This window comes from Ictalurus punctatus, chromosome 14 (assembly GCF_001660625.3).
Source record: "Ictalurus punctatus breed USDA103 chromosome 14, Coco_2.0, whole genome shotgun sequence".
Lineage (NCBI taxonomy): Eukaryota > Metazoa > Chordata > Actinopteri > Siluriformes > Ictaluridae > Ictalurus > Ictalurus punctatus.
In genome coordinates, this window is record NC_030429.2 from 19,324,513 (window position 1) to 19,344,326 (window position 19,814).

The 19,814-nt window shown below is 40.1% G+C and overlaps 1 protein-coding gene across 3 annotated transcripts in view; it reads right to left on the reverse strand.

Annotated features, from left to right (window-relative positions):
* Positions 1-19,814, reverse strand: part of tmem117 (transmembrane protein 117) — a 50,595-nt gene that overhangs the window by 9,046 nt on the left and 21,735 nt on the right. For all 3 annotated transcript variants that reach the window (XM_017485755.3, XM_017485754.3, XM_053685522.1), the window contains exons 3-6: positions 19,577-19,709; positions 6,142-6,241; positions 2,853-2,950; positions 543-702 (exon numbers count right to left, since the gene is read on the reverse strand). In XM_017485755.3, coding sequence (XP_017341244.1) covers positions 543-702; positions 2,853-2,950; positions 6,142-6,241; positions 19,577-19,709 — 491 coding nt within the window. The remainder of the gene's footprint in view (positions 1-542; positions 703-2,852; positions 2,951-6,141; positions 6,242-19,576; positions 19,710-19,814) is intronic.

Genomic DNA, 19,814 nt, shown 5'->3' on the forward strand with positions numbered 1-19,814 from the left:
AATCAACTATAGAGCTGTTAATTATTCTGGACACACCTCCAAGTGTCTCAATTAGCGCAGGCTTTATTTCACAGTTATTTACTGTATATATTAATTTTAGTGTAGATTAAAATTTTTTTATGGTAGTGTAAATGCTAATACTTTCAGGTGACATTATGAATTTAATCCCACTTTAAATTGCGTGTTCATTATATAATACAGGTTTCCAAAAACATCCTTCCAGTCAAAACGTAATGTAAATATTCAAGTATACTGGGACATTATCATGCACATAAATTAGTGACACACTATAGCAATCCACCCTTATACATGAATCAGAAAACTCAAACACAATGCCAGAAACACATACACTGGATTGTGATCATTGAGATCCTCAAAAAATATGCATAATGCACAAAAATAAAACTGTTTAAATAAACATAAAGTGGATAGAGCGAGAAAGGGAGGGGAAAAAGAGAGCGTCAAGGAGAAGACAAGATAAAGCGAGAGGAAAGCAGAAGGATATAAGAGTTAAATGGTCATCAGAGAAGGCAGTGCTTCACCTGCATGACGATGAGGAGGTCGAAGACAAGAATAAAGGAGGCGAGGAAGGCTCGAGACACTTCATCGCTAGGTAAGAACCCTCGGTTCAGATTATCCCAACTAATCCAATCTGTACTAATAACCAATACCACCACAGAGGTCAGGGAAAACAGCACTGTCCTGAGAGAGAGAGAGAGAGAGAGAGAGAGAGAGAGAGAGAGAGAAAGAGAAAGAGCAAATTGTGTAAGTTTCCTGATGATGCAGTGAAATTTTAAATGTAAGTTCTTTGTTAACATGCGGTTATTCTTGTAAAAAAAAAAAAAAAAAAAAAAGATAAAAAAAACTGATATAGTCTTTGATCTTTCACTTCCTGCTGTTCATTAGAAATTTAGGCCTGAATTAATTTTGTATGCAACAGTTAGAGGAAATCAAAAGCTAGCGCAGCGTAATAAACGAAAGCTTAATGAAATCTCATTATGAAAAACACAAACGTACAACTACTTACCCTTGCATACAATTTGCAATTTTCAGTTAAGCATTAAATACACTACCAACACCCCCAAACCCACAAGTACCCCCCCGGTCTGTTTGAATGCAATATCATCAGTTACATGACAAAATGCATGCAGATCTGAGTTTAGTTAAGAAGAGGATATGCAGGAAGTCTACTAAACAAATCTATGGAAGTAAGGAGAATAATGAAAATATAGTATTGCTCATTTGTTATCAGGTCTTGTTCCTTTACCAAGTATGTTGAGCTACTCTACGATGCTGAACAACCAAACAGCTTTTGTACACGCTTCAGTCATTTGAACTGTTACACTGAGACCTGGCTGTGACTCCAACGTGAGATAAAAATCTTCATAATCTTCACAGCGAAAACCCAAGGCTTCACCTATTTCACATTATACTTGACCAGTTTCCTTTTCCTACAATGCACTGCACTTCTCTGCTGTAACACCAGTCAGCTGACAATCAGGAGCTGAGACAGAGAAATCCTTGAAACTGGAACTGTCAAATGCTGCACCAGATGGCAGGAGAAATCTAAAACTGTCCTGACTAATGACTAATGCTTGGAATTAAGCCGTGCTCTAACCATCCCAATGTCTAGTTAAAGGAAAGGTTTGGGGGAAAATCTAATTAGCACCTATTGTCCAATTACTTCAAATGTAGTTGATCAGCCAGGAACTACAAGGCTAAAATAACAGACTGATAAATAATGGAATCGATTCACCACCAAGTAGCATCATGCTGCTTCTCAATATATATATATACACACACATATATATATATATATATATATATATATATATATATATATATATATATATATATATATATATATATATATATATATATATACACACACACACACACACACACACACACACACACACATACATTTATAAGACATACATATATACATTTATATACATAAATTTATACATTTACATATCACTAAGCCACCATGGCTATATATATATATATATATATATATATATATATATATGTATGGCCATGGTGGCTTAGTGGTTAGCACGTTTGCCACACACCTCCGGGGTTGAGGGTTCTTTAATGATGCATATATAAAATATATATATTATATCCACTATTCAATAAATATTTTCATTTATCATTAATACTATTCACAATAAACAATTCTTCCACTATGCAATGCCTTTACAGTAAATGTATGCTTTGGTTGTTAAGCAACATAACAAACAAATATTAGGGCAATTCATGGACAGAATAATGTCTTAAGTGTAAAGGTTTCATTGGTTTCAAACCTGGCGCATTAATACAGAGTTCAGTTCTTTTAATGCAGACATTGGTGTGTGTGTGTATATCGGGGATTTTATAATGACTTCGAACATGGCTCAGCCAATCAGATATCCGAACCAAAACGATCCGTTTTATAAATTAATCACTGGTCATAGTTTCCATACTTCGTATCAGCATTGGTTAGCCATAAAAATCATTTACCAAACATTTATCATTTGATTTGAGGTTAGTGTAGAACTTGTATAAGAAGTTCCTTGAACTGTTGCTTTAAAGCAACATGTTAAACTTCTGAATAAACTTCTGAGCTGTTGAAAGGAGTATGCACGCTGATTTACTATCATTAAAGTTCTTCACATGTACATGCACAAACCCACACAAATGCACAAAACGTTTATTACAGGCTACAATGGCCCTTTTTCAGTAAACATCCTCCAACTGGCTTACAGAAATAATAGTATCTCACACGCTGCTGCCTGTTGATTTGACATGGCTGTCATGATTTCCCCAGAAATCCATCACCTGAGGGAGAGAATCATCCTGTAGCTCACCAGAACAGCACGATTCTGTTGTTGCCCTGTTTCCAGAAGCGACGAGCTGTTCGTCCCCAGTCCGGGTACAGTGAGTCCTGCAGCATCATGTCTGTCACCTGACAGAAAGAGAGAGAGAGAGAGAGAGAGAGAGAGAGAGAGATGGATCAGTGTTGGTAATTCTGTGCAAATCTGATGAAACTATGCTTAGTACATGTCATAACAGTTCGGTACAGAAATGTACGTCTTAGCAATTATAAACATATTGAATATACTGTATAATGTTCATCTCATGCTTCTTATAATGAGATCATTTTAAAACAAACAAAAATATTAAGCCTATTTCTCGACATTTCACCTATTAATAATTGTTAGTAGAACAGAAAATGTTGCATATTTGAAATGTTTTTTTTTTCTAGAAAGAAGCTAAATTATTTTATTTATTTATTTAGTTTTCATTTTATTTCTACTCAAAACTGGGTACAAGTCATGCTCTTGCCTTACACTGACATGGATATGGATACACACCATTATCTTTCCTGTGCTGTTAACTTCTTTAAATATACTGTATGCAGCTTCAAATATTGGCATATAAAAGCAGCAGAACCATGTTGGATTTCAAATTTGGGCCATTGCATTTTTTAATTCTTAAGCACTGAAATCAGCAGATGGATATATGGAAGAAATCAAGACAGAAAATAAATCAACTATTATTTTGGTGCATCCACCATAGGAATGTTAGCAAACAGAGACATAATATAACTGACAGTACTTTTTAATTCATTGTTTTCCCTCTTGCTTTTTTCTAAAAGTCAGACAATCGAGTTCCCCGTAGACGGATTTCATAGTCGGAGCACGCTTTTGCTGTCAGAGTTTACTGCTGTTTGGGAAAAAATATCACCCGTGAGGAATCAGTAAAAGTAATTAAACTCAGCCGCCTCTCTATCCTCTCCGGTCCTGTCTCCCTCTGCTTCTCTCTTTTTCTATGCAAATCTGGCCTTTTCAGGATGACACATTTTGTCCAAGGTTAGCGTGTCGATAGATTAGTGTGCCCTGAGGCAAGAGCACAGCATGTCTCCTGACTGGGGAGAGACTGGCATCAAATCTCTGTGCTATGGCCAACAGTGTGAAACCGCCTGTGTGTGTGTACCCCTCCTTGGGCCATGACACATACCACCCCCCACCCCACCCAAATAAAAAAAGGCAAAACCCCACAGAGGAGAAAGGGAGGTCGTTAAGAAAGAGCTGTGCTGAATTAATAGAACGAAAAAAACCTTGTAACGTTTCGATTCAGCACTTTCAGAGGCTGTTTGCTCTTTCTCTTCTCTCTCTCACTGTATCTCTCACTCTTCCTCTAACTCTTTTCTCTCCCTTCCTGTCAGGCATACTAATGTAATGTAGGCAGCATAGGGTTGTCAAAGCTGAGCCCATCCACACCCACACACCTACACATTTATGCATACACAAACACACTGTCACACGGACACACACATAAACAGCCCAAACTGATGGGGCTACTCATCCTCTAAAGACATTTCTGTCCCCCAGGATCCCTAACCCAGCTGAGACAAGACAGGAGACATGGGCATGGCACGCTTGTGTGTGACTCTTGCTTGTGATCAAGTATAAATCTCATTAAACATGCTTTTTTTTCTTGAGTTCTTCTGATTTCATGGTATAAGAAGGAGCTAGTACTTTCTTCACTGAAATACATAAGTGAATATATATTTAAAAACTTTTTCCCCTATTAAACAAGAAATAAAAATTGAAGTGAATGTAGAAATAATTCTGACACATGATCTGATGGTTTTGCATAACTGTCATTAGATTATAAATGCATGGTATAAGTTTACAAGTGCATCTCAAAAAATTAGAATATCGTGGAAATGTTATTTTTTCCTGCAATTTAATTCAAAAAGTGGAACTTTCTTATATTCTAGATTCATTACACATAAAGTGAAATATTAAAGCCTTTTTTTTTGTTTTAATCTTGATGATTACGGCTTACAGCTCATGGAAATCAAAAATCCGGTATCGCAAAACATTAAAATAAAGAATTTATAATACAGAAATGTCAACCTGAGAAGATAATGAGCTCAAAACACCTGCAAAGGTTTCCTGAGCCTTTAATCTCTCAGTCTGATTCAGTACACATAATCACAATCATGGGGAAGATGAAAGTAAATTGTGCATTTCATTTGGAAATCAAGGTGCCAGAGTCTGCAGGAAGAGTGGAGAGGCACAGAATCCACATAGCTTGAAGTCCAGTGTGAAGTTTCCACCGTCAGTGATGATTTGGGTGCCATGTCATCTGCTGGTGTTGGCAGTTGGTTGTGTTTTCTCAAGTCGAGAATCAATGCAGCATCTATCAGGAGATTTTAGAGCACTTCATGCTTCCATCTGCTGACAAGCTTTATGGACATGCTGATTTCCTTTTCCAGCAGGACTTGTCACCTTCCCACAGTGCTAAAACTACTGGTAACTGGTTTGCTGACCATGGTATTACTGTGCTTGATTGGCCAGCCGACTCGCCTGACCTGAACCCCATAGAGAATCTATGAGAGACACCAGACCCAACAATACAGACGAGCTGAAGGCCGCTATCAAAGCAACCTGGGCTTCCAGAACACCTCAGCAGTGCCACAGGCTGATTGCCTCCATGCCATGCCGCATTGATGCAGGAATTCGTGCAAAAGGAGCCAAGACCAAGTATTGAGTGCATAAATGAACATACTTTTCAGAAGGTCGATATTTCTGTATTATAAATTCTTTATTCTAATATTTTGAGATACTGGATTTTTGATTTCCATGAACTGTAAGCCGTAATCATCAAAATTAAAACAAAAAAAGACTTGAAATATTTCACTTTATGTGTAATGAATCTAGAATATATGAAAGTTCCACGATATTCAAATTTTTTGAGCTGCACCTCTATATATAATCCAGGTTAATTGTACACAATGTGATGATTTAAGTGCAGTGAAAGCCATCCTACACTCACAGAGCCCTTTATTAGGAACACCTTTACACCTACTCATTCATGCAATTATCTAATCATCCAATCATGTGGCAGCAGCACAATGCATAAATCCCGTATCCTTTAGATACGGGCCAGCTGCTTCGGATAATGTTCACATCGCCCATCAGAGTGCAAAATCTCATCAGCAACACCCAGTTATTCCACTAGAAGAACATTGGAAAGTGTGCTAGGTTGGCTTTCAAAGCAACTGCAATGTTTTATGTGATCTGGCATGTAATATTATGTTTATGTTTATTGAGCAAAATACAGTGTAATTGAAAACCAGCTTACCATCCACGCAGTCACAAAGTCTCCCATCCACGTACCAACGGCAGCCATTTTCATAAAGCTCTCATTCCTTATGCCCATGTACTCCGTGACCATGTGAGCGCTGCAGACACAGGGAGGGAGAGGAGGTGAGGAATATAGAAGATTTATGAAAAGTACATGGAAAAAAGGCCACAAACAGTCATGAAGTGTCATGATGTTGGCTGTCACACTTGATCGCTTTCCATTTTCCTCCACACACAAAAAGAAAAAGAAAAAACCCAAACATTTCAAGTGTAGAATCAGACATTGCCTCTTTAGTTGAGTTCACAATCACACAGAACAAAACACTCCACCCTTAATCTTGGCCATTAGAAGACAAGAACTAATAAAATTAACCTGAAAATAACCAGAGACAGGGAACTTGCGGTTCCATGGATGTGCTGAAGATGACGGAAGGAACGCCGCTGATCCTGCATCCTCCTGTATCGCTCCCAGCGCTAAAGTACTAATGTCATTATCCTATTAACGAACACAGACTGCTTTAACGGGCTCTCATCTTAATGAATGCCAATTATCTGTCCCTTCCTGTTTCCATTAGCTGACATTTCCTCCCCATAGCAGAGCATTACATCCACTCAGCCATTAAAGAAAGAGCTGGCAATGTGATTATTATTCAACAACACACCTTACACCACACTCATTTTCTCTTTATTCATTCATGTGACTCACTGTACAAACACCGTTTTGCATCAAACAGCTGGCAAACTGCCATCGGTGTCTGTCGTTAGGTATGCATGGTGTGTTAAGTGCATCTCTATTCCATTGTTTAGGAATGAATAGACGCAAGAGGTATGGATGCTGATCAGCACACTTTGCTTGTGCATAAAACCTGCGTGATTAGGATGCAGATTTGTCACAATGTTAAGACACTTTAGAACATCTTCTGGATCTGGAACACCGCCAGTCACTATAACAATCCCATGGGGAGTCCTTCACCGAGGACACATATTCTGATCGATAAATCTGAAGCACTCTGTCCATGTCCCTGCGTCACACTTAAACGGCAAACAGGCTTCTAGCAAGTGGTGGAGCATTTTTCGAAAAGATCTCCCTTAAAATTTGTCTACCCCGTACCACGTGATTAAAGCCTGGGATTTTGACTTATTCATAAAGGCTGAAATTTTAATGCAGTACCAATTCAAGTGGTCTAATGAAGGAAGTTCTGTGTGCCGAAACATCAGCGCAATATTTCCCTCGGTTCCTCAAAAAACCCTGCTCACTCTCTCAATTCGATTCAATTCAATTCAAAGTACTTTTTAAGTACTTTTTAAGTTTCTCTCAGTCTATCTCTCTCTCTCTACCACACACACACACACACACATGAAGCACACACAAACCACACACAGTGGACTTATTTAAAGAGAAATAGGCAATATCTTTGGACTGGGGGAGGAAACCTCTGAAGAACGGGGAGAACGGGGGGAAATTGAACCCCAACCCGAAGGTACAAGGCAAACGTGCTGACCATTAAGCCACCGTGCCCCCCATCACCGTAACTAACCATAGCAAAAAAGCAGGACTTGGAAAAGTCTTTAGCATGAGCAACATAGACATCTGAGTCAGGCATATTTAGTGTAAAACTGCATTCAGCCAACACCTGACCATCTCTATCAAATATACCACTGCTGCTACGCTAACCCTGTTTCAGACAAGATGTGCAGGAGGAACTGATTTACCCTTTGAGTTTCTCCAAACCGGTACTGACATTGTGGTGCACACATTCAGATATCTTTTAACATACATTTACATTTATATTTATTCATTTAGCAGATGCTTTTATCCAAAGCGACTTACAGATGAGGAAATACAAGCAAAGCGATATATCATGCAGAGAAAAATACAAGTATTGTTACCATACAAGATTGTTAATTGAGTTCTAGAAGAAGCAAAGGTTCCTCCCCCAGTCCAAAGACATGCACGGTAGGCTGATTGGCGTGTCTAAAGTGTCCGTGGTGTATGAATGGGTGTGTGAGTGTGTATGTGATTGTGCCCTGCGATGGACTGGCACCCTGTCCAGGTTGTACCCCGCCTGGTGCCCGATGCACCCTGGGATAGGCTCCAGGTTCCCCCGCGACCCTGAAGAAGGAGTAAGCGGTAGAAGATGGATGGATGGATGGATGAAGAAGCAAAGTACGCAGAGTAGAGGTGTAAGTGCCAGAGTAAGGTGTTTTTTATTTATTTTTATTTTTTTACAGGGGTTAGTTAAGTGTTCACGGAAGAGATGGGTCTTTAGCTGTTTTCTGAAGATAGCGACAGATTCTGTGGTCCGGATTGAGGTTGGAAGTTCATTCCACCACTGAGGGACAGTTAGTGTGTAGGTTCTGGAAAGGGACCTTAAGCCACGCTGAGTTGGCACTACTAAGCGTCAGTCATTAATCGATCGCAGATTGTGTGAGGGAACATAAGCCTTCAGGAGAGTGTTGAAGTAGGAGGGTGCTGTTCCAGACAAGGTCTTGTACATGAGCATAAAGGTCTTGAATTTGATATGGGCGGCTACAGGAAGTCAGTGGATGGAGATGAAGAAGGGTGTGACATGGGTTCTCGTGGGCTGGTTGAAGACAAGGCGTGCTGCTGCATTCTGAATCATCTGAAGGGGTTTGATGGAGCTGGCTGGGAGGCCCGAGAGTAGTGCGTTGCAAAGTAATGTAACATAGGTAAGTAATGCTTAAAAAAATCCATATCTCACTGACCTCTAAAACAAACATGAGCTCACAGATGACCAAGTTTGGTTAGAGTGGCTTTGATTGACAGGGGAGAGTAATGTCAGCCCTTCCACCCAGACAGCACAGCCAGTCAGGATTTGAACTTGCAATCTCCCAATGACAGGGTGAATGCTTTTTTCTGACGCCACTCGGGAGTCCCGTGACATTTCAACAATGGAAAACTAGTCAGTCAGTCAGTCAGTAAGCAATGTGCAAATATAACCTATATCCCTGTATCAGAACCTGCTATAAACTGCTATAATATCATGTCATAATGCTACTCTCTTTACAATACAGCAGACCAAAAGTCCACCCATTACATATGGTTCCTGCTGAAATGAGTTTACCCCACTAGTGAGCATAAAGAAAGAGAAATTACCATAACGTTGTGGTTATCCACTAAACAACAACACGGCAGCCCTTTGGGAGTGTGTTAAGATGCACATACAAAGTAGCACTTTGCTTAAGGCCCTTAACACTAATTATAACCTCCAGAGCTTAGGTTCATGGAAATCAGGCCCAGTACAGGGGATCTACTGGAAAGAGGACCCAGCACCGTGAGAAATTGCAAAAATTGCATAGTCAATCTATGACCCTTTAGCATTTTTTCACTTGGGAAAAGAAGTTGAGCGTTCTCTTTCCTCAATAGATCATGGTCGTGACAAGATTATAAATGATTCTTACGTATTCTTGTGTAGTCCGTCCAAGCACATCATACACCACTTGTACAATAGGCTCCTGGGCATAGAGGACTCTAGCCATGCACATTAATATGCATGTGCTAATTCTTCAGTCTCGAGCCTGGTGCCTGATGCTGCAGAGCTCTCACTCATGAAGCATAGTCACATGCTGAAGAGATCAACTGAATTATGGTAATTAAAGGCTTCTCGTTAATTGTCTTTGCTTGATAGCATCACAACATGATAGGACTCTACATTTAGTATAAATATCCTCCACTTCATTTCAAGGGGGCATATTACCATCTGGTAACACTAGTGAAAATGCATTGGTGAACATGCAACCCAATCACTTGGCTTCCAATTAAAATAGCTATGTGGTGTCTCAGGGTTCTTCTATGCTCCACCGAAAGGGATCTCCATGGAGCCCTAGTGCAGCTAGTTGAACAATATTTTCCATCAACATGATACCTTCTCGGTTCAGAAAATCTCTGAAGCCCTCGTCGATGATCCCGGGCTCCTCGAAGCTCTTTAGAGAAGCACAGAAACTGAGCATGAAGTATCCACTGCATAATGAATGCAATAAAAAAAACGAACAAGTCAGAGTTGAACAGGTCCGAATGAACCTAGTGTGAATATCAATATCTCATTATCACAGGCACCTGCTGTATTTATAATTCCAATCAGCCACTGCACAGAGATGCGTTTAACACCATTTATGAAAAGCAATTAGTCACTAAATATTTAAACTCAAATCAAAAATAAATTAACACAGAGGGATTTTTTTTTGCTCTTCCCCAAGGGGATTTGGACAGACTGCAATATTTAGAAGTGTCATGAGGAGTTTTATGGGAAATGTTTAACATAAAAACTGACAGCTAACAGAGCGGAAACAATGTAATTTATGATAACCCCTGCTGTTAAACCCATACTGTGATGGGAATATTGGGTTGTAATTCAGGATCCTGTGGACTGCGATAGTGTCGCTCCTTTAAGGTAGGTTCACACATACAGCGACTCGCAATGACAAAGTGACCCTAGATCACTCATTTGCAACTAGAGCTAGCTACTTCCGGCGACATGAGAGACAGCGACCATTGGCGACTAGATGTGGGCGTGTCCAGTAACTCTGAAAGCTGAGAAAAGTTTAACTTTATGCAAATTTGGAGCGACTTGGTGCAGCTACTACCAATGGGAGTGAAGACAGTAGAGCGCACTTGATCCGTAGCCTCCGGTGCTCACTAGAAGAAGCAGTGCCATTATGGCAGTAGCCAATTAGCTTAGCTTATCTTAGCTTAGAATCTTAGTGGGTTTATAGCAAGCAAATAAGTAAGTAAGTAAATAAATAAATAAATAAAAATGAAACACTCACTTTTTGTTGCAATCGAGCAATACCCAAGTGTAGCTCCTATCTTGAGTGAAGTGTCCGGCGTGTCGTTGCTTCATCGCCCGGGAACGAGCAGCACCGAGCCGGACACCAGGAAACACAGAGGCCACGGCCTAAGAGCTGCGGTCTGGCTTCTGGTCACCATCGAACACATAGTGAATGACACCCTGATGGTGAAGCTCACTTACTGAGATATGAGCTACACCGGGATTTTGCTGAATTACAACAAAAAGTGAGTGTTTTATTATTATTATTTTGCCGTAAATGCACTAAGATAAACTTATAAGCTAAGCTACAGTAAGCTAATTGGCACTTGCACTTTTGCCGCAGAAGGATGGCTGCAATGGCAAAGAGCACAAACTGCTCTTCATGTCGTAGGATATGATGCATATATACACTGGTGAATTTTATAATAGATCGCTCTCCCTCCAGGATGTTTCATTTTAGAGGCAAGAAAACTGGTTTGTTATCAAACGTGGACTGTTAGTTGCGCCACCCATGTTACTATGGCAACCAGTAGTAGGAACGCCTACTGGCGACTTTATAGTACAGCGACTGGTGACTTGCAGCGATAAAATCGCTGTATGTGTGAACGTACTATTACTCTCTTTCTTGGACACACACACACACACACACACACACACACACACACACACTTTTTCACCCAGATACCCTTTGACATTCTTGATGTATAGCTCTAGCTGTATGTATGTATATCTGCTATTCCCATGGGACCCACCCTGGTTGTCACGGTAACAATTGCTTCTCCTGAGCCACGCCTCCTTCTGCTTTGGCCCTGCCCACTGGCCTAGTTAGTGCTACTGTTTTGTGCGGAGAAGTAGTCCTGGGTGAATCTGGGTCCCAGTTTAGTTACACTCAGAGAACACAAGATGCTTTCATATCACATCTAGCATCATAATTGTAGTTGTGTTGCACTACACATGTGCCTTTCCACTGTCTGACAATAACAGCACATATACCTAGTCATCAGCTGCAGTCAAAGAGTAATTAAAAGTTAATTCAATTCAATCGAGCTAATCAATTCCATCGATTGTGCAATAGCAATTGTCCATTTGGTGTCCATTTCGTATAACAGTGCTTTAAAAAGAATACAGCTTTACACCAGTTAAAAAACATTGGCTACTTTTATCACCTTGGGACTGGGAGCAGAAACAACGATTCCTTCACCAGATGGGGTTTTAGATTTTGTAGGTCAAGACATTTTAAGCTCAGCACTTCAGGGCACCAGTGACCTTGTTAAATTTGACCCATTCTGCCCCTAGCTGCCCCTGCATGGGGGAGAGATAAACTGCAGACAAAATATGGTTTATCTCTCTCTTTCTATATACTCTATATACATCTCTATATCTCTGAATGAGTGATTGTGAACTGGAGGTGGTGGTCTTCAAACCACGGAATACGAGCACTGATGAGTTCTGTTAGAGCTACACAAGTGGCTCATGTAGGGAACAAACAGGAGTGAACCAACACTGTGATTCTGACTAATGTAGCGCTGACTCTTCTAGTGCATTACCTTGCCCTCCTTTCTCTAGCTGAGAAAAGTGGGTGAAAAAAACCCACTCTGTCTCTCTTTCTCTCTCTCATCAACATCTGTTTCTGCTCTATTCATTGCTCTATTTCTCACGTGTTCTCTTTCTTCCATCTCCATCATCCCCCTCCTTATCATCTCCTTCTCTCCATCACTCAGACCCTTCTTAGTCAACCTCTCACTCCTCCTCTCCCTCTTCTCTCTCTCTCTCTCTCTCTCTCTCTCTCTCCCCCTCCCTCTCTTTGCACATGTGTCACTGGGTCCATGAAGATCCCCCTCTCCACCAGGCACAGACACGCTACGGCTCTAAATCGGGCGTGATTAATGAGATCTCCATGCGCTGGGCGTTCTTAATTAAATAACACTGCTTAATTAGCAAATGATTTATGCTCATAACGCATGCCTTCAGATGGGGAAAAGGAGAAAGGCTCCTCCTCTGTCTAACTCTTTCCCTGAAGATTACTCCATGAGCAGCACCTACTGTTCGCTGTCCCCCCTCACTGATATGGCAGTCTCAGTGAACAAGCAAATGGACAGAGACAGAATGAGAGAGCGAGTGCAGGTTACTGTCCCGTGATGGTGTTCACTCAGACGCTGACTCAAATCCGAATGAGCTACTAAGTGCCGCCGTGTGACAGGCTGAGCACGGCAAGACGTGTTCATATCAGTAATTCCGCTATTAGTCAGACTAGACACTAAAGACTGTAATATTATCTATGTGCAAGGCATAAGATTTCCACCATGTGAAAAATGTATAATATTTCAATCACACGCTTGCTGTTACAGCATTGATGAATATTATTCAGAATGTGTTTTTGATATATATAACGCTTCACTTTTCTAACTACGCTTTTCAGTTTTTCTTGTTTCTCAATTTTTGACCTAGTTTAACCTAGTGAAATGCACACACATACATATACACAGTAGGGACGGGCGATATCTTATGGTTTGCGATATACCGGTAGAAATACTCCCCATAATAAGAATTAGTCTTCTTGCGCTAATAACGATAAAGCATCGTTGATGACGTATTTCTGTGTGAGATGGTACGCGACTCATTCGCAGCTCACGTGCAGAGAGAAAAAAAGTACGGCGGAAGGCGGACGTGAAGCCGAGGAGGAGTTTATCGCTAAACGAGGAGCTGCTTCTACAACCTGGAACTGGTTCGGTTACAGAAAATCAGTTTTACTTTTAGATCAGTGTTTGTGTTTCTGAGGCTCTCAAGATCAGAGCTATCACTTGTAGCTAAAAACAGTGGTGAATGGTTCTATATTTATATCATCACTGATATCGTTATCGCTATAAATACCAGAATATATCCTGATAAAGTTTTAAATCCATATCGCCCATCCCTAATACACAGCAGTTAACCACTGCCTTGACTAATGGCATTTTACAGTTTTACACTCTTGAAAAGAAAAGAAAGCATTTCCATATGAACGAGTATGAAACTGTATCACATTATCACTGTTACAACAATCCTATCATTTATGTTTTCATTCACACTTGTCATTCACATAAAGGAAATGTGGGAGGGCTCCATTTCCTTCTTATCTCCCTAATTTAACCCCTGGCTAAACCTCAACACTGACGTTTTATTATATTCAATCAGAGCGGTTTTATCTTGAGATGACTTCTAATATCTTTTAGCCAATCCAGATAAAGCTACGTTAGAAAGAACAAAAGCTTCTTCTCTTTCTAATGGCTTACTGTTCTTTAACAACAATGGCTATCTTATTCCAATCACTTTTAAAAGAGATTTTAAAGCGGTTTAAACATAAAACTCCTACTGCTCGTGCACATTTATGGCGCAATCTTATGTGTGACAGTAATATGATTTATTCAATATAAGAGAAAGCATTAGGACGCATCTTCAGCTGAAATTTGATTTCAGCGCTGGTGGTTGAGGGGTGCTTGGCGAATACCCCCCCACCCCACCCCCACCCCTGCAGGCTGGAAGGTCACGGAGAATAAAAGAATATCAATGAGATGAGATGAGAGGCAACAGATGCTGTCTGAGGAGAAAGACAGCAGGTGAGACAGACAGCCCTAACGTTTACACAAAAGAGAGATGGGACAGGAAGACGCAGACACACACACACACACACACACACACACACACACACACACACACACATAAGATAGCTTAAAATTAGGGTACGCAAAACCTCAGCCACAGCGGCACTTAGTGTTAATGCATACGTGTACATACATGCATAATGCATACGCCATGATAGAAGGCACTTGAGAAAGTAAACAGTAAAGATTAACAAAGAAACAAATATCTACCAAAATACCAGACATAAAAAAACAACAGAAAAGGTATACAGTATGACAGTTGTGACAGAGTGTATGCTGCCACCCTTGGTAGGAATAAAACCTACAGCTAAACTGTGAAATAAACAAATGGCACCATTACCATAAATCTCCAATAAGACATTGTCTTTCCGGATTAAATCTGTTCCGTACTTGCTTACCTGCTTACATGAGGGGAAAAAATGAATACACTAAATGTTCAAACATGTTGACTGACAGCCTTTTTTGTTATTGTGCCTAAACATACAGTGGTGGATCAATTATAAATTCATTACCTAGCCTACTGGGAAAATGAAAACTCCAATGTGTTTGCCCAGGCCCTTGTTTTAATTGCCAGGAAGTCCAATTACCTAGGCTAAAAAGCAACAACTAATATAATTACCTCAAAAGTATGACAAGCTAATTATATGCATTAATACAGAGCATGGAAAATAAGCAGGTAGTTTAATCCTGGGGCGGGGTGACTTTATGCAGACATAGTCTTTATCCCCCTGTTATGATGAAAAATGTTGTTTGCGTCCACAGAAAGGGTGGAAAGGCTTTGGCTAACATTTCAGCTCTGAGTTGTGGTGTTCGCTTGCTGCTCGTATCAAACACAATTTGTGTCTGACTAGCATCTTCGTTTTTGCTCAGTGAAGTGTTTAAATACGAGGCGACTGTGTTCTGCAAGCCGTACAGTTATATAACAGTTTGATCACTGTTTTAATAGTGATTTCCAGGAAGACTGTCTAGCAGCCATTCAAGAATATGAATGGATATGCCTATTAAAAATAGTTCCTAATAACTACTGAAATCAAAAATGACCCTGATGCTTATACCGAAGATCGTTCCTACACAAATAGCGCTGCTTGTCTGTAGTACACAGTAGTAGAAGAATAAAGATTTATTTTCTCACTATCCACTGTCACCCAGATGTGATACAGTAGAATGGGTTCCCTTTTGAGTCGGGCTCCTCTTAAGGTTTCTTCCTCACGTCATCTCAGGGAGTCTTTCCTTCCCACCGTCTCTGGTTTGTTCATTAGAAATAAATCAAAATCTATATCCAGCTATATCCAGTGACAATTGTCCATTGTTAAAAGCATTATATAAGTAAAAATGGAATGGGAAATTGCATTAACAGCCAGTCCACATCTTCAGTGCACACGCATAATGCACCAGGCGGCCGGATTCAGAAAAGAGTTGCACGTGCCACAGCTTTTAGGTGCTGAGAATTCCATATAAGTCACAGGATCTAACGCAGATGTTAGATCAACGGACTCATGATAATATATCAGAGAAGCTGATAATTACAAGAGGGAAATTAATACATTGAACTAAGTGTTACTTTTATAATATTTAGTCTGACTAGTGCATGGTATATTTCTACAAAAATACAGAAACATATTTAAGTAATGTGAAAGCAATTGTGTCATTAAAGGTGTTTGAAGGGAAAACACTCTCTCTCTTTCTCTCTCAGCAGTAGCTTTGCATCAGCATATCTGCAGCAGATCTCCTGTAGAAAGCATGCTGAGCTTCCCACGTGTCTGCTGTCTACACATGTGTAAACATTAATTTCTCATGACAGAGCATAACAATTCCTCACTGAGTGCCTGACGGGTTGGGCCGAAAAAGTATGTGGAGGGAAAAAGGAGAGGATGAGTAAAGAGAACATGGTTAAGGAGGGAAACCAGTTCAGAAGAAGAAGAGCTCTGTGATCGAGGAGATGCTCACTGTGCGTGATATATTTGCCTGCTGTGGCATAGCATCACCCATCGGCAGCCATGTGTGCCAAGCGAATTAACTGCGGTTTATACCACCAGAGGGAACCAGTAACACAACAGTGCTTAGGCCAAATTCAATTGAGCTGTTGTAAAAACCACAACAAAAACTATACTGCAATTGGTTATGAGCTCATGTTCTTAGCTTCTGCTTGGGAAAAACACACACACACACACACACACACACACACAGACACACACACACACACACACAGACACACACACACACACACACACACAAACACGAGACATCAGCAATATTTTTGAAAAATAACACTGTGTAGGCTACTCATGCATTTCATTCTGCATTCACAGATCGATTCTTTATTGACCGCTAATATGTAGTGAACCGTTTCCTGTCTCTCTCAGCCAATCAGAGCGAATGGATATGATGGATGTCACTGTCATGGCTCAGAGTGTGCGAGAAATTAGTTGGTCATAGCAGAATGACCTCAGCAATTAACACATGGCATTTGTTGGCCAGGTATTAAAAATGGACGTTTGTGGCAATTCTAAAAGAAACAGATCGGCTAGCTTTACCGGAATACATTTTCTTAACTTGTTATTGAAAGAAAATCTGTATGAGGCTTACAATGTTGTGTTAGTTGATGTATCTAAAATATATAACAACGTTTATTTAATTTAAAACAGCCAAGGATTTTACAAGCCGTGCCAACAAGGTATCGAGTGTGTTTTTCAGTTGAGCAACAACAAAGTGACGGCTATCAGGCCATGCGTACATTAATGACTGGTGTGTTTTCTGTCAGCTGAGAGTAACCTTGGAGTGATGGATTTGGTCATAACGCTCACACAAACACACTCAATCTTCAAGTCCCTTGTTGGTTCTGGGCTGCTTCAGACACAGGAGACATCAGCGTGAAACCATGGCTCGGGCAAAAAGGCAGGCCCTAAGTGGGACATTCATCTTGCTTTTTGATTATGGAGCCAAAATGGCTACTGCAATATTTAAATGATCTAATGAATACCCTGTTTAAGAGGTGACTCTGGATAATCCATTCACCTATCCTGTCCTGGGCATGCTAATGCTGAAAAAAAAAATCACCACTGTCTGAAAATCACTGACTGCAGGCATTAGTAAGCAGTGTAGCATTAGTAACACATGGAAAATGAGATGGAATGCCACTCTGATTAATGAAACCAAGAAGAATTTCATTTTGTATTAGCTGATTAGCATCTGAGAAAACAATATTCGCTAATTAGCTTCTGAGTAAATAATATTAGCTATGTAGCTTCTGAGTAAATAATATTAGCTGTTTAGCATAATTAATATCACTGAATTAAATTCTGAGTAAAGAATACTAGCTGACTGAGTAAGTGATATATGATTAGCGTCTGAATAAAGAATATTAGATGATTAATGTCTGAGTAAATAATATAAGCTGATTAGCTTCAGAGTAAGGAATATTAGCTGATTAGGTTCTGAGTAAGGAATATTAGCTGACTGAGAAAATAATATTAGCTGATTAGCTGACTGAGTAAATAATATAAGCTGATTAGCTTCTAAGAAAATAATATTAGCTGATTAGCTTATGAGTAAATAATATTAGCTGATTAGCTCCTAAGCAAAGAATATTAGTTGATTAGCTTCTGAGTAAAGGATATTAGCTGATCAGCTTATGAGTAACAAGCAGATCAGTAGTTTCTGAGGGAATTTAGCGGATTAGTTTCTGGATAATATTATTGACATTTTATAGGTGAAATGTATGCGTAAATGGAATTTAATGGACTTGGGTTTGTTGTCTGCTACACAAATATGGACTCTGAAAGACATATCCACCTTTGTCCCAAGAAACCAATTAGCGCCACCATGACGGATTCTAACTTCCATTGTACTGTTATCCTGTTCTGGTCTCTATAGGAACCCTTATTAAAACTGGCTAAACTGAGTGACTGGATTAATTAAACAGAAACCATTTTGAGTCTTAGTAAGAAACAGTGAACTCAGGGTCAAGCTGTGCTGTCGTTGGCTGCCACAACAACACCAATCAACTTTAGAAATTCCTGGAAAATACTTGTTTTGAGCACCAGCAAACCCGAAAACTATGTTCGTGTCCGGCGCTGTATGCCTTGCATCCTATGCCAAATATTGATGACGAGCATGCCTTGCAGCGTTGGAGTTAAAATACCGCCCAAAGTAGGTATATATGTGCTCTGATCATTTTGTGTATAAAAAGCCCATCGAACTTCACCCTGATCCAGAGCTGTATCTGGGATATGAACGCCCACCTGTTACCAAGCGGCGAAACCTACTTACCCAAGCTGTGTGTTTAGCCTGGCTAACTTTCTGACTGGGCTCTACCTCTGCTTTCAAAAAAATAAAGTCACCCTGTCTCCTGGTCTGTTTTATTGCTGTGCAGGTAATTATACGAGTCTGTGCTTTTGTCATTTCGGAGTTCTTCACCATCAACACCTTCAGAGAAAATGAAGTATTTAATTATATCTATGTAGCTAACCAAGGACGGACTTAGCACTAGGCAAAGGGAGAGAACTGCCTTGGGCCCCCAGTGGCCAAGGGCCACCTAAAAATCCAAATGATATATAGTTATAATTATTAATGCTAAACTAAATAACATGCTGAAATTTTAAATATTGATGTTAAAACACTGAAATGAGGGCCCCATTCCTATATTTTGCCTAGGTCCCCAAATCACTAAATCCGCCCCTGTAGAGAACCTCGGGCCATGGCTTCATATCATCTGCCCAATCATTAAACTTTGACGGGTGAGGCACTGTCAAGAGATGGTCAATGTGACACTATGAAGTGTCGGAACTATGGAGCCATTTTTTTTTTAGCCATTTTCGCAAGTTTAACATTACTTTATCAGCTAGGAACATACGATAATTTTGACTATAAACACCGGACCCCAGAAATGTAAAACAGGCTTCCGGTATGAGCCAGACGAGACTTCCGCGTTCAGGAAAAAGGTGGATAACTAAAGGAAAACATGGGTAGATGGTAGTACAAAACAAACAAAGCGTCGTCTTACCTCATGCCTTCACTTATGAGGAGGAAGAGGTTGTAGATGTGAGAGAAGATGAACAGGAAAAGGATAGTGCTAAAGAACATGGTCATCCAGGAGCCATGGTCCTCACGAAACATCTTCAGTCGTAGGAACCGCCCTAGTACACAGAGAAGAGCCCATTCTAAGTACAAACTCCTCATCTTCATAAAACGAAACCTTTCAAATATGCATGTACAATCCCTAGTAGCGTTTCCCGACAATT